The 25,731-nt window shown below is 48.6% G+C and overlaps 1 protein-coding gene across 1 annotated transcript in view; it reads right to left on the bottom strand.

Annotated features, from left to right (window-relative positions):
* DNAAF5 (dynein axonemal assembly factor 5) overlaps nt 1-25,731 on the bottom strand; it is a 52,139-nt gene that overhangs the window by 10,470 nt on the left and 15,938 nt on the right. The window contains exons 5-11 of the mRNA XM_087417427.1: nt 19,271-19,503; nt 17,670-17,882; nt 13,724-13,867; nt 12,038-12,206; nt 7,347-7,494; nt 3,090-3,240; nt 1,672-1,828 (exon numbers count right to left, since the gene is read on the bottom strand). Of these exons, the coding sequence (XP_087273553.1) occupies nt 1,672-1,828; nt 3,090-3,240; nt 7,347-7,494; nt 12,038-12,206; nt 13,724-13,867; nt 17,670-17,882; nt 19,271-19,503 (1,215 nt within the window). The remainder of the gene's footprint in view (nt 1-1,671; nt 1,829-3,089; nt 3,241-7,346; nt 7,495-12,037; nt 12,207-13,723; nt 13,868-17,669; nt 17,883-19,270; nt 19,504-25,731) is intronic.

Genomic DNA, 25,731 nt, shown 5'->3' with positions numbered 1-25,731 from the left:
AATGGACAGCTTATGTGGGCCTGTCCTGGGTCTGCGTCTGTAACAGGTGGTCATGGAAGGTCTTGAGGGGGCGCCTCAGGACATCCTTCCCTTCCTGCCCATGTGGGCAATAATTTTCCTAACACATTGCTGCAGGAAGCACAGAATTATCCCTAAAGTGAAGGAGCCCACTGAGGAATCCTTCTGTAATGAAAATAGCCCCACGCTCATCTTCCGTGAACTGGAGGACAAATGTCCAAATATGTGCGACCTTTTCGCTGGTATATAAAGTGAGTAAATTCCCAACTAATCCTGACAGCCAACAAATCACACTGCTGAAACTTGTTCAAAAATAGAACTATAACGACAGTCAGTGGGAATAAAATGTTTGCTGCTCTAAAAGTAAAAACAAGAAACAAACTTGAAAGAACGTGAGAGGAGGTGGCCTCCTCTCTGGGTCTCATCAGGAGGCACTTTCTGCTCAGCATCATCGTGCACTTTGAAAAGCCGCATCTCTTTAATTCTGGGAAACTCGGAGCCAGGATGTCGTCCGATGTTACTCCTCCATTCTCTCGTGGAGCTCAGAGACAGCTGGAGCCTCTTGATTCACACTCCGTGCCTCGCCTTCTCCTCCTCACTTTCATCTTTCTCTGCACCGCGTCCTGAGTGAATTCCAAATCACTATCCTTCAATTCATGACTTCCATCTTCAGCCACCTTCAGTCCAGCGTTTATCCAGTGCACCAAGGTTTAAATTTCAGTGACTATTTTCCATTTCCAGGAGTCCTTAAAAACCATCTTAAAAATTACTAAATATTTGTGGCAAATGAAAAGTACAGATAATGATGAAAACCTGTGTAGCTGCCACCTGGTTTAAGAAGTAAAATCACAGCTACGTCCAGACACTGCACATCCAACCCCACCCCACCCTCCTCCTCCTCTGCACAGGGAGCTCGCTCCTGAAATCAGTGGCTTCATTCCCACGTATCTTCCTGGGATTTCCAGGGGATTCTTTTTCATATGATCTGTCCTTCATTCCCATTTGCCGTTTTGTTTCTCAACTTCCTTTTTAATGGACATTACCCTTTTAGCTTTTTGAGCATCTTCAACACAACTGGAAGACAACTGAGGTGGTTCTATAATTTACATCTCACCTCTAGTGCTGGGCATATGTGCTGTCCTCTTTGATGCCAGCTTTTCCTTCTGTTCTTAGGAACTTGTGTCTGCAGCTCCCCTTGAGTGAGGGACCCCCTCTGCATTCACTATTCTGCTCAGTGGTGCTTTCTGCTTCCACATCTGCCATTCGTCTGTGCTGGGCTCCAGAGAGGCAGTGACACTGGGGTTTTAAGGTGCGGCTGCTGTGCAAGCCTTGTCCTACGTGTGTCCTCACACTGAGGACCTGGCCATGGCTCCTGCTCCAAGGGGGCGGTCCCTGCCATGCTTGGGGCTGCACCCCCAGCTGCTGTCGGGGCCTGAGCTTCCATCCTGCTTCTGCCAGTTCCCCTCCCACCAATTCTGGTCCACAAGACGTGTGTCCTGTTTCTTATTCACGATGTTGTATCTGTCATTGCCATGTCTGGACTCATAGTACCAATCTGACCAGAAGTCAAAGTAGCTTTTTCTAGTTTTCCTATAAGAGAAACAGCTGTCAAACAAATATAAACATACACTTTGGAAAGGGAAAACATCCTACCAGGATAGACCTTGATGAGTTTATCTGGATCAACCACACCACCAGAGGTTTTTAAAAACATGTTAATAATTCGGCATGAAATCAGTCGAGTCATCTGAGAATCTTCTTCCAGGGTGGTTAGAATCTGAGGCATCAGTGTTTCCTGCACTTCCCGTATCTGCAATTAGTAAAAACACACTCAATGTGATTCATGACGAGCTTGACTACCGTGTGCACCCTGCCTGTAAAGGGCCTTGTTCTGGTACAAACACAGTCGTGTCACCTAACAACGGGGCACGTTCAGAGAAACGCGTCGTCAGGTGATTTCGTCGTTGTGTGAGCATCAGAGAGTGTACTTACACAAACCTGGATGGTGCACACCTAGGCCATAGGGTACTGAGCTTACGGGACCACCGCTGTCTGCACTGTCTGTTGTTGACCAAAATGTCATGATGTGGAGCATGACTGTATGATGGAAGTTTGAAATTTCTATGTAAGAAGTAGATTTGATTTAAAATCTAGACAATGTGAACAATTTTTGTTTAACTTTGTCACTTGATGTTTTAAAAATCCGGTACTCATGAAGTGTTAACATGGCCTGCTCCTTACTGGCAAGATTGGCTATATGTTGTGTCCAATAAAACGTGGGGGACATTTTAACTTCAGTCACAGCCCCCAGCGTACCAGGAGGGGGCGCTCACGCACGAGGGGGCCTGGTGAGCTGCTGTCAAGACAGGGAGGCACAAGCACAGTGCGGCCCATGTTTTAATACTGTTTCTATCGTTTCCTTCACCCTCGTATTAGCTGGAGACAGGAATAAAAATAATGCAGAAAGCCCAAGCTCTCTTCAATACAGCTAGGCTTCTGTGATCAAATTCTTTGTCTTATAAAGAGTAACATTCGCCACGTAAAACCCAAAAAACGCCAGTATGATCAAAAACCAAGATGCCAAGGCCGGCCCGGTGGCACAAGCGGTTAAGTGCACGCGCTCTGCTGCGGCGGCCCGGGGTTCGCTGGTTCGGATCCCGGGCGCGCACCGACGCACCACTTGTCAAGCCATGCTGTGGCGGCGTCCCATATAAAGTAGAGGAAGATAGACGTGGATGTTAGCCCAGGGCCAGTCTTCCTCAGCAAAAAGAGGAGGATTGGCAGATGTTAGCACAGGGCTGAGCTTCCTCACAAAAAAAAAAAACCAAAAAAAACCCCAAGATGCCTTCCCACCAGACTCTGCGGCCCAGGACGCACCCTCTGCTCTCGCCCTCTGGTTGCCCCATGCTCCCTCCCCTTAGTTTACTGTAGAAAGCAGTGTTTGGCTGGCCCTCCCTGGAAGGAGACTCACTAGTGATGTGTGTTCTTCAAGCTGCTGCAGGCCCGCCAGGAAGACCCCGGGAGCCCGGGAGCATATCACCCCACCGCGCACGGCCCAGGATGCACCCTACCTGTTTGGCTGACAGGCTCTCGCTGCTGATAAGCGCCCAGAGGCAAGACACGGCGGCCGTGCGGATGGCTGCGGCTGTCCTCCCCGCATGCCACTGCAGATTGGGGACCAAGATGTCCTTCATCATGGTGTCAAGGTAACTGTGAAACTGCCTGGCGAGAGAGCACGAGAAAGCAGGTGAGGAGGGTGGACAGAGCCTCCTCGAAGGAAGCACTTCAGTCTGGGAAACAAACTGGGCTGAGGGTGGGGCGAACAGGGAATACCAGCAGAAATGAAATCGGAATTGCACGCCTGAACCAGAGCCCTCTGCTTCCCGGGGGACAGGGCTGAGGACGGGATGGGGCCGAAGAGGGGACAGTGCTGTTTTCTCCAGGCAGAGGAAAGACAGACCCCAAGGGAGAGCCGGTGGCTGTCACAGGGCTGGGGCTGCAGTTCTTGGGACTCCCCATGGCCTTCCCTGGGACCAGCCGAAGGTCCTGAGCACCAGAGAACCCGGGCGGGCGCACAATATATTTCCAGCCTCCTTCCCACCCGTCGTTCCTCCTCGCTCTGACAGAAAGGAGGTGTGAGCTACAGCAGAGCATCAACCAGGCCAGCAAAGTCACTCTTATGAGTGGTGATCCCTCAGAGACAGGCTGAACAGATCCCTCTGACCTCTAACTCTCCACCTTGGTGAGGAGGGCACTGCAGGTCTGCACCCAGGGATCCCAAGTCACCTATACAGGGAGACATGGACGTTCTGCCAACACAGGGCATGTCGTCTCCATGGTCTGGGCGAACCAGTTTGACGTGCCATCCTGACAAAAACAGCAAAATCAGACCAGAATCCCAGCCCCGGGTACGTGTCCACCACACCTGGCTGGCTCAGTATGGCAGAGCCGCACCCTGAGGACCCCATTTAAAAATACCCAGAAAAAAAAAGAGGAGGATTGGCAACAGATGTTAGCTCAGGGCGAATCCTTCTCTGCAAAAAAAGAAAAAAAAAAAACAACAAACAAAAAACAAGCGCCTAGAGAAAACCCATAAAGCACTGACGAAATTATGAAAAGCATTTCTTACGAATCCCACTGCACCCTCTGGCCTCTACTAAAGGATCAAAACATATTTTGTTGAACAAATGATTCACTAATTTATACCCCAACATTATTCCAAAGTATATTTCAAGGTGGCTCAGCTGTTTCAGAATGCGAGAACAGAGGAAAGACTACACGTGAGATGCCAGGCTGCATGGGGCCCTGGTGTTTCTCTGTCCCCCCTCCACCCCCGCTCGCCCGAGGCCCCTCGGCTCCCTGCCGGCCTCAGCGGGTCCCCCACTGTTCCCTGCTTCTTCAGAATCTCCACCTGCTTGCCTCCAGCAGGGGGCATTCCAGAGATCCGGTAAATGAGCACATTTGGAAAATGAATTTGGTTCAGATGACTTATACACATTCAACAGGTTTTCAGTGTGCTTTCATTTTAAGAAAAGAGCTGTTGTTTCCTGCAAAGTGATTGACAAGAGAACTCTTTGGAGAGACTTAACCCTGCATCCCGTTCCCGAGGTGGTCCACGTAAAGTGGCTGGAAAAGCTGAAGGGCCGAGCACTGGCTGGGTGACTCAGCTCCGAGGAGCCAGGCAGTGGCCACACGCGCTGCTTTCAACTCCAGTGAGAACCTGCCCCCCGAAGCCTTAAAATGTTGGGGAGTAAAAAAAGCACTTGACTGTCAAGAAATGAATTCCATTGCATTCAGGAAGATGCCCACTGCTTGCAGGTTAGGGCCCCTCTAGAGCAAGGAAGCAGGGGAGGCTCGCTCATAGGCTCTCCCACTCGGCCCTGCTCTGCTGCGAGACCAGATCAAATGGGCAAGCTGCCCATTCAAGTCCCTAACACCACCTTTGTCGACAAGCAACTTTCAAATGGGACCCCATACTCTGAGATGCCGACATTTCCCCAGTTCTCAGAGCCACCCACGAGGAAGGGATGGAGCGCCGAGGGCAGCAGCCGAGTGAGGGCGTCTGCTCAGCTCTGCGGGAGCAGAAGGCTGTGAGGGGAGGGCTGGCATGTCCAGCAGGCACACATCCCCCCGTGGAGCAATTCCAGAAAACCCTGGGTGGGCGGCCTCCGAAAGGAGAGAAGCTCAGTCAGACGGGCATGAGCGGCCTGACAGCAGGATGGAGAGCCGGGAGGGCATGCTACTCGGGGCTCACGTTCTAGGGGCTCCCCTGTTCATAAAGGGACTCACTCTCCAACCACGGGGGTATCCTCCAGGAACAGCACATCTTCAGAGGGAGGAGCCCCTAGCCTCCTTGCTGCTCTGTGAGACATTAAGGAGGCCTGTGGAGGGCCGGCCCCATGGCTTAGCGGTTAAGTGCTGGCACTCCGCTGCTGGCGGCCCGGGTTCGGATCCTGGGCACGCACCGACGTACTGCTTCTCTGGCCATGCTGAGGCCACATCCCACATACAGCAACTAGAAGGATGTGCAACTATGACATACAACTATCTACTAGGGCTTTGGGGGAAAAATAAATAAGTAAATAAAATCTTAAAAAAAAAAAAAAATGGGAGGCCTGTGGAACCCTGATGACTCACGCGTCCAGGTGAAAATTCCTGACGCCAGAAGCCCACCCCTTCTCAGGCACCTGCCCTCCCGTCTGCCCACAGAGCAGGACCCACAAACCATAGGGGTGCCCAGTAATGCTGACACGACGGACAAGCACATTCTGCACAGATGAGGGTCAGCAATGGAGTCCCTCCCGACTGTTTCTATTTCAGCAAAGTCAATTAGATATTTATGATTCTGCCATTTTTTAATCCTAAAAATCAAAACCAAAGAGGCGTTATTTTTTAAAATCTTTCCCACCTGTAAAAATAGCTAATACTTTCACTAAAATAATTATAAACTGAACAACTTTCTTCCCCTGATAGCGAATTCTTTTCACAGGAAGTCTTCAAGTATGGTTTCTTTTGGGAACTCGGTCCAAATTTGGAGGCGATATTTAGCAGGGCTCACCGTTCTCGGGAGGCACAGCTGAGTCTGGGTTCTGAGGGGTAAGACTGGCCCGTTCACACAACCTCGAGGGTTATCTACAGAAGATCTGCCTACCAACGGGATGGCTGCCAGGGCTCCACTCAATATCTTTTTATGGTCCCTTCTAAGCCTTAAAGTTTTTGTAGACAAGCAGGAAATAAAATTTCCTGCAATATGATGGGCTGGCGAGAGGCCCAACAGCAGAGGGATCAGTGTAACATTCAGAGCAGCACAGTCTGAATGACCCAATTATTTCCATAGGAGACTTCACAACATCAACAAGAGGCAGGACTGTACTCGTGCAGACCTGCTCCCTCTGAGGGGACAGCCCCAAACAGCTCACGGCATCTCACCGTGCAGGACCGCAGACCTGCACGCCCCACCCAGGGACCGCAGGCCCAGTTCTGCTTCGGATGCTTCGCTGATTTGGTATCAGCAAAGGGAAACGTGGGCCCTGGAGGGGTCTCCCCAGAGTGGGAGTCACGTCATGACCATGACGCCCTTGGCTGGGCGCCTCTGGACTGCCACACCCCCAGGCCACCTGGACCCATCAATATCAACCTCTGGTGCCTGTCCCCTGTCCCTTCACTTCAAAGCTGTGAGGCTGGAGGCCCTAATGATTCAGTCGCACTGACATGTCCTCCTGGATAACAGAGGAGTTTCGCCAGCGCTTCAACCATCAACGTAGTTCAGTCAACTGTGTGAGGCTTTTACACTGAGCACGGCTGATACATTAAACCATCAACAGTCCACGTTCCCCACAACCTTCTCATCCCCTGGAATTTTAACGACCACACTGAACAACTGTGATTGAGTGTCTGTCTGTGCGGAGCATTCACTGCCAGGACCATGCTGTTTACCCGGGGAGGATGCGCTGCAGGACAGCAGGTCCCCCACACTCGGGGGTCCCCATTCCCACCTGAGACCTCGGTGTGAGGGACAGCCAGCCCCACCACAGTGTGCGGTGGGGGGTGTGGGATGGGGGAAAGTGAGGCATGGGGTTGGGGGACAATGTGGGGTTGGGGTACAGTGTGAGGTCAGGGGACAACGTGGGGTCGAGGAGAGCATGGGGTTGGGGACAGCGTGGGGTTGGGGCACAGTGTGAGGTGGGGGATAGTGTGAGGCATGGGGCAGGGGACAGCGTGGCGTGAGGGATATCATAGGGTAGGGGACAAGGACAGTATGGGGTGGGGGACAGCATGGAGTGGGGGACAGTGTGGGACGGGCCTGCGTGGAGGCAGAGCCGACCTACCCCTGGGAGTCGACTGTCTCCTTGGCCCTCAGCAGCACCCCTGAAAGGATGGAGAAGAGCTTCAGGCGCATGGCTGGGTCGCGGGCCGGCTGGAGGCAGCTCCTGAGAATGGGGATGAGGTGGGGCAGCGCTTCTCCGAGGGCTGGACCTGGAAAACAAACAGTAACCCCGTTCCTACCGGGTGGGAGGATGGGAGTCCCACTGTGCACTGCCGCCATCTCAGACCTTCTGCTGAGTGCGAGGGGGGCATGTTCGTGCTCTGGGAGGGTGTTCTCAGCACAGGTTCACAGTCACGCCTCTCCCGTCATGTTCCGCTCCTTCTGGATGGTGGACGTGATGATCAAAGAAAAGTAACTGAGAGCATTTTAATCTCCCTACATCACTCCGATAATTCTATATGTAAACTTTCTATTTTTTTAATATTTTTCCTAATTCTTAAAAAAAAATTAAAGTCAAGCACTGTTTTAAAGATCAACCAAATCAATTATTCAGAATATGTAAGTTGTTTAATATTTGCCCTAAAGTTGGCAGCCACCATCCTTTTTCAAACTTGTCACTAGATGAAGAAACAGATGCAGTTTTCCCCATGCTGTAAAAAGACCTCAAACACAGAGAAAGGTATTCAGCATCCAGAAACTCACAGAATCATGATGGGAAGAACACAGCCTCTGGGGTCTAGACATGAGCTGCGATTCACAAGAACACGGCCACAAAGCACCCTCCCTGCCAGGCCCCGCGCCTGCGACAGGACTCGAGTCCCAGAGCTGGTGAAGGCCAGGCTCTCACCATCTTGCTATACAGCATGGTTTGCTAATTCTGTAACAAGTCAGACAGTGAGCAGAGCCACTTCAGTCTTTCAAGAAGAAAGCGTCATCTCAAACCTCGTGTCAGTGCCTGTGAGATGACAAAGGGAGGCCCTGAGGTGGTCAGCTCACCCACCTGAGCTATGGGAGGGTCTGAGGGAAGAAACAGAACCAGAGGAACCGCCACCAGGACGAGTGGCCCGTGAGCAGGACACCTCCAGCATGCGGGAGCACCAAGTGTTTGCTCAGACCCTTGGTGGCTTGTTTTCTTTCACCGTCACACGAAAGACAAACGTCTGGACGCTTCTCCATCAGAGGAGGAGGGTGAGAGCACTCAGGAACACAGAACCACCTCCAAGTCGGCTTTATCACCAAGGAAAACAGAGGAAATGCATAGGCAAGAGGACAGAGTGTTGGTGAATGTCATATTGTCCCCTCCTGTAAAGAACGCTTCTAACTTGTGCAAGTTACCAGCTCTTCTCTACAGACCTGGGCTAAGCATGTCATTGTTAATACTTAGAGTCTGTGTGAAACAAACACTCCCTATTAAAAAAAAGGAGAAACAGAATTCCCTAGAACTGTAGAGAGCATGTCAATATTATGGTACAGAAAGATGGGTAAGTTGAGGATCCAGTGAGTACGCTCAACACCAAGTACCACCTGAGAATTAAAATCCACTGGGGACACAGCACCATACACGACAGGCGTCCGAGGCAGGTGCCAGCACAGTGAGGTTGGCCCAGGGGTGAGCGCGGAGTGCAGGGCATCCAGAAAGAAATCCCTTGCTGAAGGAGGCCAGGCCAGATGCTGGAAGGACCCCTACCCACCTGGTCCTCAGGACCAGGGCCTGCCCAGCTGCAGGGGCTCGCTCTCCTGGAGCCATTTCTGCCTTTCTAACTCTCTCTACATTTGAACAAACTGGAAACAAGACACGGTTTCTGGCTTCGACAGAGAACATAACGGCCACGGCCCGTTATGGAGACGGAGGGAAGTGCCACTTGCCACCCTCCCACTGATGGCCCTCTAGGGGCAGGAGGGGTCTGTTGGCATTTTTGAAGCAGGCCCCTTGGTGTTAAGAATGTTAAAAAAACAAAAACCAGAAGCTAAAACTCAATTCGAGGGTCCTTGTGTCTGCCTCCCAGCACCAGGCTCCCACTGACACACTTGTGCATTTGACCAAAGGCCCTCTTTCTCCTCACTCACACGCATGTTTTCCTGTGCTGCTCTCAAGGCTGATGTGCCCGTTTTCAGTGGTTGCCAGGGCATTTCTTCTATGGAAATATCGTTACGGCGCTAACTTCCTGTAAGGTATTTGGGCCTCTTCCAATTTCTGCTACTAAATTGTGCCCTGCTGAAGACTTTTGGGCATGTGGCTTTCTCTATAATTAGGATCATTTCCTTAGGACAGATTCTCATGAATTTGATTGCTGGATAAAAGGGTATGAATACACTGATAATTCTAGAACATAACATCAAATTGTAAAGGTGCTCCAACACTGCCAGCAACACCCAGGGCTTCCAGTTGGAAGCACCAAGGATAGATTTTTAATTTTGGGCCTAATTTGATAGATGAAAAAATGGCATCTTACAGTCTTAAATCCATATTCTTTATTATCAGAAAGGCTGCATTTTTCCGACTGTTTGCTCACCAGTCATATTAACTCTTTTCACACAACCCAGATATTTCATCTGCTTGTTGGGGGTAATACTTCTACCCTCATTGTGTATGCGTTTTATGTGACAGAGGTCTCAACATCATCACATCTGCTGTAAATATTCCCTAGTCTCTTTTCCTTTTGTTTGGTTTCAAATCTATTCCTTTCCTTTGTAGTGCCCCTATCTTTTCAAAGTTCAGAAAATTATGTTTCTGTATGTTTAAACGTTTTATAATTAAATTTAAAAAGCTATCTTCTTACAGAACTTTTATAAATAAGGAATTAAAGAATTTTACCTAGTTAAAAAATTATTTAAATCCTTTTGTTTTCTCTGTTCATTATAGCAGTATACGCTCATTATAGAAAGCTTGGATAATACAGAAAAATAAAGAGGAAAGCAAAAAGCATCTACACTCCCAGAACACTGTGTTAGAAATATGGCATTATGCTTCCTTTGAGATTTTATACAAAACATGCACGAACAGACACACACACATGCTTGCACGCACAGAGGGGCTCGGAGAAAACATAGCTGGGATTACTGAATCGAAGCTTTAAAATCAGCTCTTGTCACTTAACATCATACCGGTAGTCCACACCTTCCTGTGCGTGACACGAGATGTGGGCCCAGATACGTCTGTTTTCTAAGGTGCCGATCACGAATGCCACCACCACGAGAAATACTTTAAAAAACTTCAAATAGAAATAGCACATCATAGGGAGACCAGCTCAGGTGCGGCCACGCAAACCCTGGCTTTGCTGATAAGGCAGGCAGGCTGGTCTCTCAGGGCTCGCTCGCCCGGCTTTCTTGTCTGTGAAGTGAAGACTGGAGCAATTTGATTCATGCAATTGTCTGGATAACATTCAGTAAAAGTGTGAAATTAAATACACTGGGCCCCACCAAGAGGCATGGTGGTGTGGGGAACGAGGGCAGGCTCTGGTGTGGCTGCCAGGTTTGCATCCCAGTTACCAGCGGTGTGACCCTGGGCATGTCACTGATGCCCTCTGTGCTGTGTGACCCTGGGCATGTCACTGACGCCCTCTGTGCTGTGTGACCCTGGGCACGTCACTGACGCCCTCTGTGCTGTGTGACCCTGGGCACGTCACTGACGTCCTCTGTGCTGTGTGACCCTGGGCACGTCACTGACGTCCTCTGTGCTGTGTGACCCTGGGCACGTCACTGACGCACTCTGTGCCCTAGGTTTCCTCCTCTACGAAATGAGGATGATGGTTCCTACCACCCACAGCTACGAAGGTATGAAGAGCTAATGTTTGTAGAGCAGTCAGAACAGTGTCTGAACAAAACAGTCAGTACAGCTAGAAACCCTCTGTGTTTTTCTTTTCAAATTTGGAAACACAGTTTTGTATACAACTGACAACGATTTTGGATTTTTTCCTTAGGTCTCATAGCACTGGGGTCACCGATATGAACCATTTTTAGGTCCTGGGCACCCTCAACAACGATTACTCACTAGCACAGAAATCATATTCATGGCTTCCCTCCTTTAGATCCAGAGTATTATCACACTTTATACATCCAGAGAGTGGTTGGCAGGAGGTGAGCACCAGGAGAATGTGTTGTGAGAGCCAGCAGTTTAGAAGGAAAAATAATTTTTATTCAATTTAAATGAAGAAAATACTAGTTTGCTTGACAAGTTTATAGCCACCTGGAAAAGTACAGGATATGTGTAATAAGTCATTGTAATTTCTTTAATGAAAACCTCCTTAAAATTTTGAAGTGTGCATTCTACATCTTTAATAGAATAAGAAAGCAAAATTGCTCATTTCAGGAAAGGACCCAAATTTGGAGGCTTTTGGATAAAAATGTGAGGTCTCAGAGGGGCTGTCATCACACTCAAACCTTGATTTTCGGGGACATGCTCAGCTCTGCAGTAACATTTACATGTATTTGAAGAACACAGGCCACAAGGGAGGCCACGAAAATCACATTTTCAAGGTTTAACATAAAAGCCGTGTGCCTGGGCAGGCTTTAAAGAGCTACATTACAGTCCTCAATATAATGTTCTTGCATCCTTAACGGTTTATTCCTAAAATGCCGTTCTCCACAGACAAGAGTGACTCTGAGTTACTTTTAAGCAATGCCCCTCAGTTAAATACTGTTCAGTTTTTGGCATTCTGGTTCACATTGGAAATCTCTCTGCGTCTGTGACGGGGGCCAGCGTGGCCTCCCACGTGACCTGGGCTCTAAACCTAGCCGGGGTGGGGGGCTCACCTGAGTGGGTGACCACCACATTAAACTGCAGGAGCTCCGCAGAGTGGACAGTCCAGTCGTGGTGTGATCCGGCCAGCCACTCCATGAGAGGGCCCACGTGCTCTCGGTAGAGGTCCTGGCTGCTGTCAACACTCTCCACGGCAGCCAGCGCGTCCGTGGTCTCCCGGACCTGGAAGGTGCGAGTCGCAGGCTGGGACAATCCCGTTCCTAAGGCTCAAGCCCCTCCCAATGGAGACCCATCTTCCTCATCTGCGAGTGACAGCAACACTGGCACACGACCGCTAGAACCACCAGGTCACTGTGAGTGTTCACCCGGTGAGGAAGCAGGACAAAACGGACACCTCGGAAGCACAGACTGGGGAGCCAGGATGGCAGGCGCCAGTTTTACAACCTCAATTTCCCTTCGTGTTACATCAATGCCAACCATACAACGAATCACCAAACAGACAAATGTGCATTTCCTAAGAAATTCAGCGGAAATGCCCCCGGGCCTCCTCCAAGAGGTCGCTCTCTCCGAGTCGTCCTTGTGCGCCTTCTGCAGAGTGGAGAGCTGGGGCGCCAGCTGGGGCTCAGTTTACGAAGAAGAGGGAGGAGGTGGTTTTCAGGAACTGAATTGAAGGGACTTAAACTATGTTTGTTGGTCAAACATCATCCTGTGTCCTCCTGCTCACTCTCTACCTGACCAGACCTTCAGATGACAGTGACTCTGCTGCTCTGGGGGATCAGAGGATGAGGAAGACTAGGAGATACAGCCGGAGCCCCTCTAACCTGTGCCCTTCTCCTCGGAGTTCAGAAACGCTAGGAAGTGCTCGAGACACCGGTGCAGCTGCCGGTGCCTGACCCTGTTCTGCAGACTCACCTGTAATCCGACGGCTGCCTAGGCACGCGGACTCAGCTCTTGCTGGTACTTATGGCCCTAGTGTGACATGTCGCCTGCTACGACACATGCCCTTTCGAAAGGTGGTTTTTAAAGAGAGAAATTAAACAAAGTTTAGAAAGGCCTGAGAAAGAGCAGGAGGACAGTGAGCCCCTTCAATACGGAACCGCCCTCTCCATCATGCAGGTCAGCTCACAGATAGGGGTCTGCCCAAGTGCTGTCGAGAGAGAACCAAATGGAAAAACCAAGTTCTCAGTTCTCAGGAAAGAGGCAACACACCTGGGTCTCCGGATGATCCTCGGAGCCCTCGGGGAATTGGCCATCAGAAGATTTTTAAGCCTAAACATAGAGCCAGTGGAACAGAAATAACTTGGTAAAGCTGGGCTGCAATGAAATAGGCAAATTATGATATTATTTTTTCTCCAGACTTTCAGCCGAACGTGCGTGTTTTTAACCACACTCAAACACACAGACTTAAGGGCAGGATGGTCTCATTTCTTGTCTGTTTCTCCGTGGTGGATCCCAAGATTAAGAAGTTGTCTTTACTCTGAGATACTAAAATAAACTGACAGTTGGAGGGGATCTAAAATCCTGTGTACCCACTAAGGCCACTTCATGAATGACTCACTCCCAATGTTCTAATTCTTCCATCTTTGCTAGTCAACCTGAGTCAGGCTGCCTCAGGCTTGGAATTCAAAAGCAGAGGAGATTTACAGACGACAATTCCATTTTGTTCAGAGATGAGCCCCTTCCTGGGCAGAAGCTCCACCACCCACCAGCAAAGCAGGAGAGCTCTCCACCAACCTCACCTTGTCACCAAGGCCCGTGGCACCCGAGAAGGCCATTACGGTCACCAGCACTTTCATGAGCTGCAGGCCGGACCCTCTGCAGTCCTCCTGGCACACTGCAATCAAAGCTTGCACGCAGAGCAGCAGGTGCTCCCCGTAGAGGTGCTGTGAAGAGAGCAGGGGGCACCATCAGCCGCTCACCCCGGGCCACCTCCCACTGCCAACACGAGGGCTCAGACAAGGCCCACCCACATCGAGAGACACAGAGCCATGGAGAGCCATGGGGACTCACGTTGGGCCACGGATTCAAACACACCAACTATGAAGAGGGCATTCTTTTAGACAACAGGGGAAACTGAACGCAGACTGAGAATTAGGAAATTCATGTTAATTTTGTTAAATGCTTAATGGTATTTTAGTTATGTTTTTAAAAAGTTCTTATGTGTCAGCAATACATACTGTAGAATTTACAAGTGAAATGACAGGGCATCTTGGATTTGCTTCAAAAAGCTCCAGCTCTCCCCACTCCACCCACCAAAGTTAAAAAAAAAAAAAAGGTGGCGTGAGGTAATAAAATAAGAGCATGAGAGAGTCGATGATTGTTGACGCTGGCGACGGGTATGTGGAGGTTCTTTCTACTACTCTCTCTGCTTTTGTGCACTTTTGAATATTTCTATAATATTGTTAACAAAAATAAATAAATAATACTAAGCGTTAACAAAAATAAATGGTTCAGAAAATGCTTGCTGACTCATGGGGAGACAACACGGTGACGTCTTGGTGGGTCGATGCAATTGCTCACCCCCAGGGGCTTAAGCCTCATCAACTACAGAACGGGCCAGGCGTGGCAGGGGGCACAGGAGAACTCCTAAGGCTGCCACTATGTTCACCTCTCACGGCGCCCCTCCGACACGTCTACATTACTGTGCTTCACACGGCACAGAGCAAGTTGGGACAGTGGTCATGTGCGCAACTTGCAAATACGACTTGTAAATAAACAAGCACACACATAATGGAGGTATCTGCCTGAACTCTTTTACTAATGGGGGTGTGAGTTCAAAAGAGTCTGGTGATTATCTGGCTAGAAAAAGAATTAGTTCTAAACTCAGAATCAGTCCTAAATCTCCACGACACATTCATAAGTGAGATAAATCATGGAAGTTTAAACAAAAAATTCACACTGATCACAGAAGAGTCTGGTCCACGCATCCCCGGCCCTCCCTGCCGTCACCTCAGGAGACCAGAACCACACGGGGCACACACGTCGCCTGCAGGAGTGGGACACCAGCCCGCTCCACTGGGGGAGCTGGCCGGAGCACTGGGCACCCCTACACCCACGAGAAGCCACAGACCTTCCTTTTCCCACAGCCCCATTTCTTTTAGACCTGGACCGATTGATTGATTTTTTGAGGACAAGATTTTGGCTAATTTTGAAAAGGACCCATAATACATATGTATTTAAGAAGATATTATTTTTCAATTAAAATAAAAGGGAATTCACTTTTTAAGATGGTGCCACTGTTAGCTTTGCTGAGCTGCCTCACGACACACCCACGCACTGTAGTAACTTATGTGTCTATGAGCATCACCTCCTGCTGTGGGTACGGCACCGTCTCTGAGGAAACCAGGCCTTAAGATGGGTAGATTTCTCTATATTTAACCAGAGAATTTCAACTTCTACCTACACACACACAGAGCGAAAAAGAAAAAAAGACACGGTGGGAAACGACGCTCAGTTGTTCTGGCTCCTGAAACAGTGTCATCTGAGATGCCAGGAGTGCACCAGAGAAAGTGCTGGAGACTTTACGTTTCAGTAGTGGCAACGACATGCCTGCACTCTTGGTTTTCTTTAAACAGGAATAAATGAGTTATCCTGATGTCATCCAACAACTTCCTCATTTCAGTTACTTGTCACTAAACAAACATGTTTCAAAGACGAGGATCGAGTTCCCCGAGCTAAGCCGCAGGTGCGAGCTTGGCCGAGACCTGTGATGTCCCTCCCACTCAGCCTGACCCTCGACAGCCAGGCTCCCGGTTCACACACATGCTTAGGAGTCTTTAAATTTCAGTGTGTTATGCACAGCCTATTCTTACAGCCACTGGAGAGTAACTGCAGGAAACATCAACTACCTCCTAAAGGCCATGAGTGAACATGCACGTGAGACACACCCTCCCTGCCACAGAAGAGCAGGAAGGCACGTCAATGCAGAAGCAGAAATGCCTCTGCCAAAACCTGAGCTGTTTGTTTCTTCTGGTTATTTTAAGTCTGTTAAGAAAAGAACAGAATGTGTGTCCTGGGCTTTTGTTAATGACTGGTTCCTGGCCTGGCCAAAGGGCTGGAACACAGCTGGAGAGACGCCTAGGTGTGATGGAACTCTACTACAAAGGTGTCTCTCTGTTTAAAAGATCATTGACTAAGTTCTTCCTTGAAAAAACTAGAAGATGAGGAGCCAAACACATAGTTTGAACTTGGTAGATTAAAGGATTAAATTTTTCTCCAACCAACATGAAGATATGAAAATTACATTTTCTTTGCTACCAAGTTTATAAGATACATATTTAAACACTACACAAATTTCTAAGTTATTCCCTTCTAGAAAAAAAAAAATGCTTCTGTCTCGCAACCCAAGATAGAGGAATCAAAATCAGAACTGCTCGTGGGTAAAAATGCAGAACTTGCACAGATTTGATGATTATGTTAAAAATAAATTTTGGGAAAAGTTGGAATGTGGCTGGAAACACCAAGAACAGACGAGACAGCCCCTTGATACGCCCTCTCTCTGGGCCCTCAGCTCTACCCCGCCCTCTGTAATACAGAAACCGCTTTGCAGGTTTATTACAATGGTTTATTACGACTGAACTGCACACGCTGCTGCTCTGGGGTCAGAGGAAGCACTGTGATGAAGGACCAGACACAGCGTGGAAGCAGAGCCAGTGCCCAGATCAGGGGCTGGTCCCTCCCTCTGGGCCCAGCTTTGTGGCGACAGCAGTCATTGTCAACTATTGAGCTGGGGAAGCACCAGCCTCTGGCTGCGTCCTGAGGCCTGTACCGCCCGGGACAGACAACTGGCTGAGGCAGACCCTTGTTTCTCTGCAGAGAGATATGGAAGGCTGCAATCCAGTGCAAAGGTTTACAGGGCGTAAGCCTGTCATGGCCAAACAAAAGCAAAGTTATTATCTTTTCTTTAATAACAAACAATTATACATTATTCCAAACAACTAAGCCTACCTTCCCAGATTGCTTCAGCTTCAGATGTAATGTATTTACTGCTCAATTTAAAATGACACAAATGTGTAATACCTAAGTAGAGATTCCAATGACAGTCTGCCAAACCATCAGGCTGCCTCTTTTAAGCACGTTATTAGAATGCCAAGTGACGTGGATAAAGAATAAGCTCGTGGTGAAAGCTGACGATGAGCATCTATACTAATCTGATGTGGGAGAACAGATGGATGGGCTGACTCGCACCTTCGTCTCGGGCATCGGGAAGAGGTGGGCTCTGTCAGAGCTGCCAACTGTGCGACCCTCTCTAGGCCCGACACCACGCACAGCAGTGCGGTCTGACAGAACTGTTCTCGATGGACGTGCTCTATTCTGTGCTGTCCCACACAGCAGGCACTGGCTGCAAGTGGCTACTGGGTGCTCGAAAGGCGGCCAGTGTGACTGAGGAACAGCATTTTTAATTTGCTTAATTTTAAGTGGCCACTGTGCTGGACGGAGCAGAATGAGACAGGAAACACGTGGGTCCTCACACAGGAGACCATCAGTGGCAGCGTCCTGGTGACCATGTCGGTCAGGTATCTCTGACAGGGCTGAGGACCTCGTGCAGACATAGCCTGGGCGGATTACCAGTATCCGTCAGTAATTATGTGTAGCGGCAGTCGGCAGGGGACACTCCCGTCTGTGTAATGCTGATGGGTTTACTTTACGACGCTCTCGACCTCCCACTCTCTCCCACACTCTTACGTTCTCAGACCCTTGAGAGATGTGAGCCTGGGCCAGCTCTGTGGCGATGACCTTGAGGTGTGGCTGGAGGGCTTCCCTTGGGCAGCCTCGGATGACCGAAGCCAAGATGAGGAGGCTGGAGGGGGAGGGCGACTTTTTCAGCATCGACAAGATCAACTTCAGAAATACTTCAGGGCTGACGAACGTCCCGATGAGCTCTGCAGACCTTGTACACTGGGAGAGAAAGGAAGAGAGCTGAGGGGCTGCCCACACTCCCTCTGGGGTCCCACTGTGTTTCTTTCTGCCCTCATTCTTCTGCGTCTGCCCTGCAAGGCTTCTCACCCACCAGAAACAGTCCTGTATGACAGTCTCTTCCCGGCGTGTGCTCAAAACGCTCATGACAGACGGGTAAGTCCTCTCATGACCCTCGGAACTTCCGTGAGAAGTTCACATCACCTGGATTTTCAGGCAGCGTGGGTCTAGCTTGCCGGGGGGCTAAGTCCTAGCAGGGTTTTCCACCTCACACCCCTCCTCTGCTACCAGTGACCTAGACTCCTTATTAACATATAGTCAAACACACTCGGGCACCTCCATGCTGTGGAATCCTACGTGGCAATAAGAAGGAATGGACTTCTGACGCACACGACGGCTTGGCAGGTCCCAGGGCATTAGGAAGAGGGAGAAAGGCCAACCCCAAGGACCCACACTGTAGGATTCCATTTACACAACACCCTCAAAAGGACATAATTACAGGGACATACTCCACCGTGCCAGGCCACTGTCATGGGCCCCACGCCTCATTCTCTCTGTGCACGTCCAAAGTGGGGTCCACGTGGGTGACCACTGGTCAGCACAGGTGCCAAGAGGCTGAGCACCTGTGACAGTCATAATGAGAAGGGAAGCAGACCTGATGTGTCTGGGAGGCTCACCTGCTTCTGTCCACTCACAAATGGCGGTGCTAATTGCCAGCTGAGTGGTTGGCAGGAGTGAGAAAGGACAAAGAGATGCTGGACGTCAGAAAATGGACAAGGGGCCCTGAACACCAAGGCCGTCAGAGCATCCGCTTGGGCCTCCCCACAGAGCCTGCAGGGCTGGGGAGACTGTCAGAGCCAGGCAGCCCTGGCTGCCTGAGCTAGACTCACAGGGGCAACTCTGCATGTGTCAGTGGTGTGGTCCCTGGAAGCAGACCACGTAGGGCCTGCCAGGTGTACAGCACACTTATATAATCGACACACACAGAACCACAATGACACGCACAGGGTCATAACTATACACATAGAGTCATGGCAATATGCACAGGGTCATAATGACAAAAACGGAACCACAACAACACAGAGAGCCATTTGCTCGACTCCTCTGGAGATGAACCTCTAAATGCCATTCCTGACAGGCACAGAAAACAGATCAGTGGCTGCAGGGGCTGGGCGTGGTGGGGGGGTTGGATATAGAAAGACCTGAGGGACATCTTGGGGGCCACAGACACCTTCTGTACCTTAATTGTGGTGGTGATTACATGACTATCCATGTTTGTCAAAATTCACAGACCTGCATACCTAAAAAGGGTGAATTTTACAGTACAGAAGTTATAGCTCAATAAATATGATTAGAAAAAGGACACTCACGCTGCTGACCACGGCCCTCTCCTCGTCGGCACATGCACGGAGCAGGGCTCTGAGGAGGAGTTCCAGGTGCTGCGTGACGTGGTCTTCTGCGTGAAGCAGGAGCACTGCTAGCAGCTGCGCGGACTTCACCCTGGTCCCCGGCACCCAGTCGGTGATGTCATGACAGATGGCGGGAAGGATCTTGGAGAGGTTTCTGAAGACGAGCTCCCGACAGCCCAACACCGGGCGATTCTCTAGGGGATCATAAAGATCAAAAATAAACTGTGAAACTCACAAATAAAATCCCAATGATGCGTATGGAAAGTAACTTACCATACGTTCCTTAAGGTACACCTACAAGTTTTATTTTGAGGTCTTAAAAATTCAAGACAACTCTGGAAACAGAAATGAAGCATTCAAGTGCCATAATTTACTTAAAATTTTTTTTACAGCAATATTGAGGAGTGACACACAATAAACGACACGTCCTGCAAGTGCACAATTTGATCAGTTTTAGCATCCAGACACACCTGCAAACCATCACTGCAATCAAGATAATAAATGCACCCATCACCCCAAGTTTCCTGGGCCCCTTGTAATGACCCCACCCCTCCCCACCCTCACCCCCAGGTAACCACGGGTCTGCTTCCTGTCACTACAGGTGAATTGCAATTTCTAGAATTTTCTAGAAGTGGAATTGTACAGTATATACTCTTTTTTGTCTGGCATCTTTCACTCTGCAAAATTATTTTGAGAGCCATCCACGTGGTGGTTGCATTCTTTCCTTTTTATGGCCCAGCAGCATCCCACCGCATGGAGAGAACACAGGCTTTGTCCATTCATGGGCTGATGGACAGGACAGGAGTCGTCTCCAGTGTCAGGCTGTTAGATAAAGCCTCGATGAACATTCACACTCATGTCTCTGTGCGGATGCTGCTTTCACTTCTCTGGTAAGTCCCCAGGAGTGCAAAGGCTGGATCACTCGGCAGGTGTACATTTAGCTTTTTAAGAACCTGTCAAACGGTTTTCCAAAGTGGCCGCACCATTCGACGTCCACACGAGCTGTGTAGAGGTCCAGCTCCTCCACGTCCTCACCGGTACGTGGTGTTGGTCTTAAATCTAAACCACTCTAAGAGGGTATAGTGATATTTCCTTGTGGTTTTTTTTTTTTTTAAAGATTTATTTTTTTCCCCCCAAAGCCCCAGTAGATGGTTGTATGTCACAGCTGCACATCCTTCCAGTTGCTGTATGTGGGACGTGGCCTCAGCATAGCCGGAGAAGTGGTGTGTCGGTGCGCGCCTGGGATCCGGACCCGGGCCGCCAGCAGCGGAGCGCGAGCACTTAACCGCTCAGCCACGGGGCCGGTCCTCCTTGTGGTTTTAATTCCCATTTTCCTAATGACTAATGACATGCAGCATCTTTTCACGTGCTTATTTGCCATCTCTGTATCTTCGGTGAAGTGTCTTTTCAAATCTTTTCCTGCCCACTAAAAAACTGAATTTTTGTTTTCTTATTGAGTTTTGAGAGCTCTTTCTGTATTCTAGATACAAGTCCTTATATATAATATCTGCAAATATTTTCTCTCAGTCTGTGGCTTGTCTTTTCATTCTCTTAACGTCTTTCAAAGCACAGTTTTTATTTTGGTGACGTTCGTTTATCAACGCATTCTTCTGTGGAGTGTGCTTCTGATGATGTATCTAAGAAAGCTTTGCCTAACCCAAAGTCACAAAGGTTTTGTCCTATAAAGTTTATAGGTTCATGATGCATTTTGGGTTAATTTTTGTGAATTATATGAGGATTGGATCCAAGTTCACCTTTTTGCATATCCAATTATTCCAGCATCATTGGTGGAAAACCATCCTTTCTCCACTAAACTGTCTTTGAACCTTCGTCAAAACTCAGTTGTCCACAGATGTGTGTGTCTATTTCTGGACTTTCTGTACTGTTCCACTGACCTGTCTTTATGCCGATGCCATGCTGTCTTGATCACTGTAGCTTTATGAGTCTTGAAACCAGGAAGTGTTAGTCTTTCAACTTCATTCTTCACTTTCAAAGTTCTGGCTGCTCAAGGTCCTTTGCATTTCCATGTGAATTTTAGAATAAGTTCATCAATTTCCACAAGAAAGCCTTCAAGGATTTTGATCTTAAAAATTCAAAACAATTCTAAAGAGAGAAATAACATCCCCAATGTGTCAGAGTTTAAAGGGTATGTTTTAGTAAAAAGAACAGCTTCTATCATGAGACCCCATTTTCAATTTTTATTCCTGTTACTTTTCTATTTTTATGCTATATCACAGAAATAGTTCCAAATAATTCAAATTCTGTTGGCTATTTAGGTGAGTTTGTTATAATTTTGTAAAAAACAAACAAAAAACCCAAAAAAATAAATACACTTTTCCTCCTGATGACGCATCCACTGTGGAAAGCTTGTGAGATGAGGGGGATATGTAACAGAGAAGGGCTAGGGAGGGATTTGCGAACAGTGGGTACAGAAGCTTTGGCGAAACATGGGCCTGGTGGTATTTTCAAAGAAATACAGGGCCTCTCTGTGTATATGGTTCTGAAGCCTATTTTCCTGCGCTTAATATAGCAAACACATGATTTTCTTCTAGAACCGGGGTCAGCAAACTATGGTTCAGAGGCCACACCTGGCCCCTGCCTGTTTTCTAATGGTATTACTGGAACACCACCGTGCTCACCCATTTACTATTGCCTAGGGCTGCTTCTCATCCCCACAGCAAGCTGGGTAGCTGTGACACACAACATATGGCCTGCAAAGCCTCAGTCACTGTCTGGCCTTTTACAGAAAGTGTGCCAACCCATTGTAGACTCTAGAATTGTGTTTTCCAATATGGGAGCAGCTAGCCACACGTGGCTATTTAAATTTAATGAAGTTTTGTAAAAAACATTTAATGAAGTCCAATTTAAATAAAATTAAAAATTTTGTCCCTCAGTCCCACTAACCACATTTCAAGGGTTCAATAGCCACATGTGGCCAGTGGCTATCGTACTGGACAGCACAAAGAACACGTCCTCACTGCAGACAGTTCTATTGCTCAGCACTGCTCTAGAGAATACTGGAGGACCTAGAGATTACTCAAGAATCTAGAGTGGGATTTTAAACAGCTGCACAGAATAGAGCATTAGAATTTATTGACCCAACTGTTTCCAACTTTTTAATATTACAATTAACACTATGACTAACATCTCTGTATGTAAATCTTTTTATATATTTCTGATAACTTACCTCGGACAAATCCTAAAGATGGAATTGTTGGGTTAATGGCCATGCACACTTAGTGTCCTGAATGCAGGAAGCCTGCACCATCTACCTCCATCTATCTGTATGTCTCCATCTACATGTATTTATATGCCTATAAGCAGGGTATGAACTCAGCAATATTTTTAAAAAAAATTTGGATGGGGAGCTTTTCTTTCCTAAAAAGGTAATACAGGAACAAAGTTAAAAAAAAAAAAAAAAAGAACCCAGTGGTTCAAAAGAGAATGAAGAGCTGAGCAGCAGCTCGGACTCTGGACTAAAGAAGTTAATCATCGCTCAGACCTCAGGGCACTTCCTCGGGATTTCCCTCTGCCCCTACCACAGGATGCTGAGTGCTGAGCCTCATCCACAGCTTCTTGATTCCCTCCCTGGGTGCCCTGGAGATGGTCTGTGTGTGCAGAAGTACACATGTGCACCCACTTTCCCCACACTCCAAAATAACAGCACACGCTTCATCAATGTGGAATATGAAAATCTCCCCGAGCACACACAGGGCTGCTTTGTACTGTGCTGTCAACGCAGTGCCCAGCTGCATTTGCCAGCCCCCGAGGGACACTGAGGGCTTTCGGTCTTATGCTGCCACGACAAGGAGGTCCAGGCACTCTCCTTGCACACACGGTCAGTACAGCTACAGGAGTAATTTCTAATCTTGGTGGAAATTCTGGGTCTAAGGGTATACGTATTTCTTCTTTATTTACATTTAGCATTTTCAACTATTATTTCCCCAAGAAGTCCAAGGCTGTGCTTAGAAACAGAAAGGGGTACAGGGAACCCCAGGCTGAGTTCAACTGCTCAGTTTGTAACGTGAATTCAACAGTGGTACCCAAAAGTTTCCAAAGTAGTAATGCCCAAAATGATCAGTCTGACAGAATTAAACCTTCTCTCTCCCTCTGAGTGCGTGTGTATCCCAAAGTGGCTTCCACATGAATATACAAACGAAGTAAACAGAGCTTGAGGCATAAACAAATAAGGATCTTATCGTGCACTGAAAATCATCCCGGATCAAATTTGGATGTGTGAGAAAAGACTGCTTACAACAATATAGACTCAAGTGGCCCAGAGACTCAGACACAGGGACAAGCCCCAGGCGAGATCCGAGCTGCCCTCTCAGAACCCCCTGTATCTCAGATTCAACTCAGACGTGCATTCAGAACTGCTGCCCCTCTGGCTACTTGCTGTCAACGGTGCCTGTCTTCCCAAGCAGACGGCTCCCCTGCACCTGCAGCCTCGCGGGTGCGGCGCTCCGGGTGAGAGGTGGGCCAGGCCCATCACACTGACAGCTGTCCCCGGAGATCAAGCCCGTGGAGGAGGGAGGGGGTCTGTCCTGCCCCCGTCTTCTGCATCATAGGGCGGGGAGTCCCCAGTTAATGTGTACTGACTGCATAAACAGAGTGCTAACACTGATCCCAGTCTCAGTGGGTTTCTCAAAAACAGCGTTATGGAGGTGTAACTTATCTGTTGAGGAAACCACTCATGAATTCCGTGAGCTGTCAGTTGATTTGCACAGCTGTGCCATCATCCCACAGCCCCGTTCTAAGACCCGTCCATCACCCTAAGGTGCCTGTGCTGTCTGCAGTCAATCCCCACCCCACCCCCAGGGAACCACTAATTTGCTTTCTGTGCCTATAGCTTTGTCTCCTCTAGAGATTTCATAAAAATGAGCTCCCTTCACTCAGTACGATGTCGTGAGACTCATCTGTGTTGTAGCATGCATCACTCCTGTATGTGGCCGAATAACACACCAGATCTATCACATTTGTTCATCGGTTCATCAGCTGATGACATGGCTTTTTCCACTCTGGGGCTATTATGAATAATGCTGCTATGAACACGATACACAGACTCTGGCAAGACACAAGTTTTCATTTCGGTTGAATATTTATCTGGGGGTAGAATGGCTGGATCACATGGTAAGTATAAGTTTGACATTTCAAGCAGTTGTCAAACTGTTTTCCAAAGTGGCCGCACCATTTTGCCTTTCTACCAGCAACATGTGAGAGTTCTAGTTCTTCCACATCCACGTTCCTTTCCAGATCTGGTTATTTTTGATTTAGAAACAACACGAGCTTGGTGTTTCTGTTTATCCTGCGGTACAGGCAGAGGGAAATCCCAAGGAAGTGCCCTGAGGTCTGAGCGATGATTAACTTCTTTAGTCCAGAGTCCAAGCTGCTGGTCAGGTGCCAGGAAGCTCAGCCATTACCTAGTAACCTTTCCTTTGTGAAAACATAATTGCAGTACTTAGCAAGCAAAAAAACATGCAAAGACAATTTAAGCGGACAAGTCTGCAAAAGAGCAGCGGGACAATGCATGCTGGCACAGCTTCTACAGAACTCGGCTGACAGCTGCAGTTAGGCGGCTTGCCAACCTGGCACATGCAGACAAGAGGCAAACACTTGTAAGCCAATTTATTTTCATAATTGAACAAAATTAAATATGATGGCAATGGAGAACTGCTTAACTTTGCTGGAAACCAGTGGTAAGGAAGCAATGTAACAGCCCTGCATCATGTAAGGAGGGAACGCCATTTGTGGAGGTGGGATTTGAGAGGGGGGATGATTAAAGCCCAGCTGTGGTGTCAAAGTCCACAGTCTCTGCACCCAGAGCTGGAGAAGGCTGAGGGAGCCATGACCTGAGGGTCTGAGGTCAAAGTTCAAATCCTTGCTCAATGCCCAGGTGAGGGGAGCTTTTCTTTTCCTCCGGCCACACCTGCCAACACCTGCTGGCACGAGGGGTGGGGCGTCTTAGGGAAGAAGCACACACTTCCTCCCAGTGATGGTGCAATCTCTCCACAATAGAAATGAACAGCAGGAGACTTCTCCTAATTGACACTTTCAACCAGTCGTGGCACTCTCGGGTCCTGCCCTCTGCTTTGGATTAGACATTAGGAAAACATAATTTATTCTCTCCACCACTGATAACTCTTCTCCAGGAAGAAAGACTAGAATACTTAGAAAAAAATTAAAACAAAAACCTGGCACAGTTCAGATGAACGCAACCACACGCAGAAGCAGCTATGTTCTGATAAAACGTCTGCGTGTGCCTTCTGCAGGGCGATGACGGGTGTGACTGTATTATAGGACCATTTGTCTCCGCACACGCACAGAGCCCAGTCGACTTGGGGCGCTGAAGGCACGCGGCTCCAAGGGCAGGAGGGCCCCATGAGTGTCTGCATGCTTCTTGAGGCCACAGAGCCTCTAAGGTC

This window comes from Ceratotherium simum, chromosome 26, assembly GCF_057802395.1.
Source record: "Ceratotherium simum simum isolate JZ-2026a chromosome 26, ASM5780239v1, whole genome shotgun sequence".
Taxonomy (NCBI): domain Eukaryota; kingdom Metazoa; phylum Chordata; class Mammalia; order Perissodactyla; family Rhinocerotidae; genus Ceratotherium; species Ceratotherium simum.
This window is presented reverse-complemented; position numbering and strand designations above follow the sequence as displayed.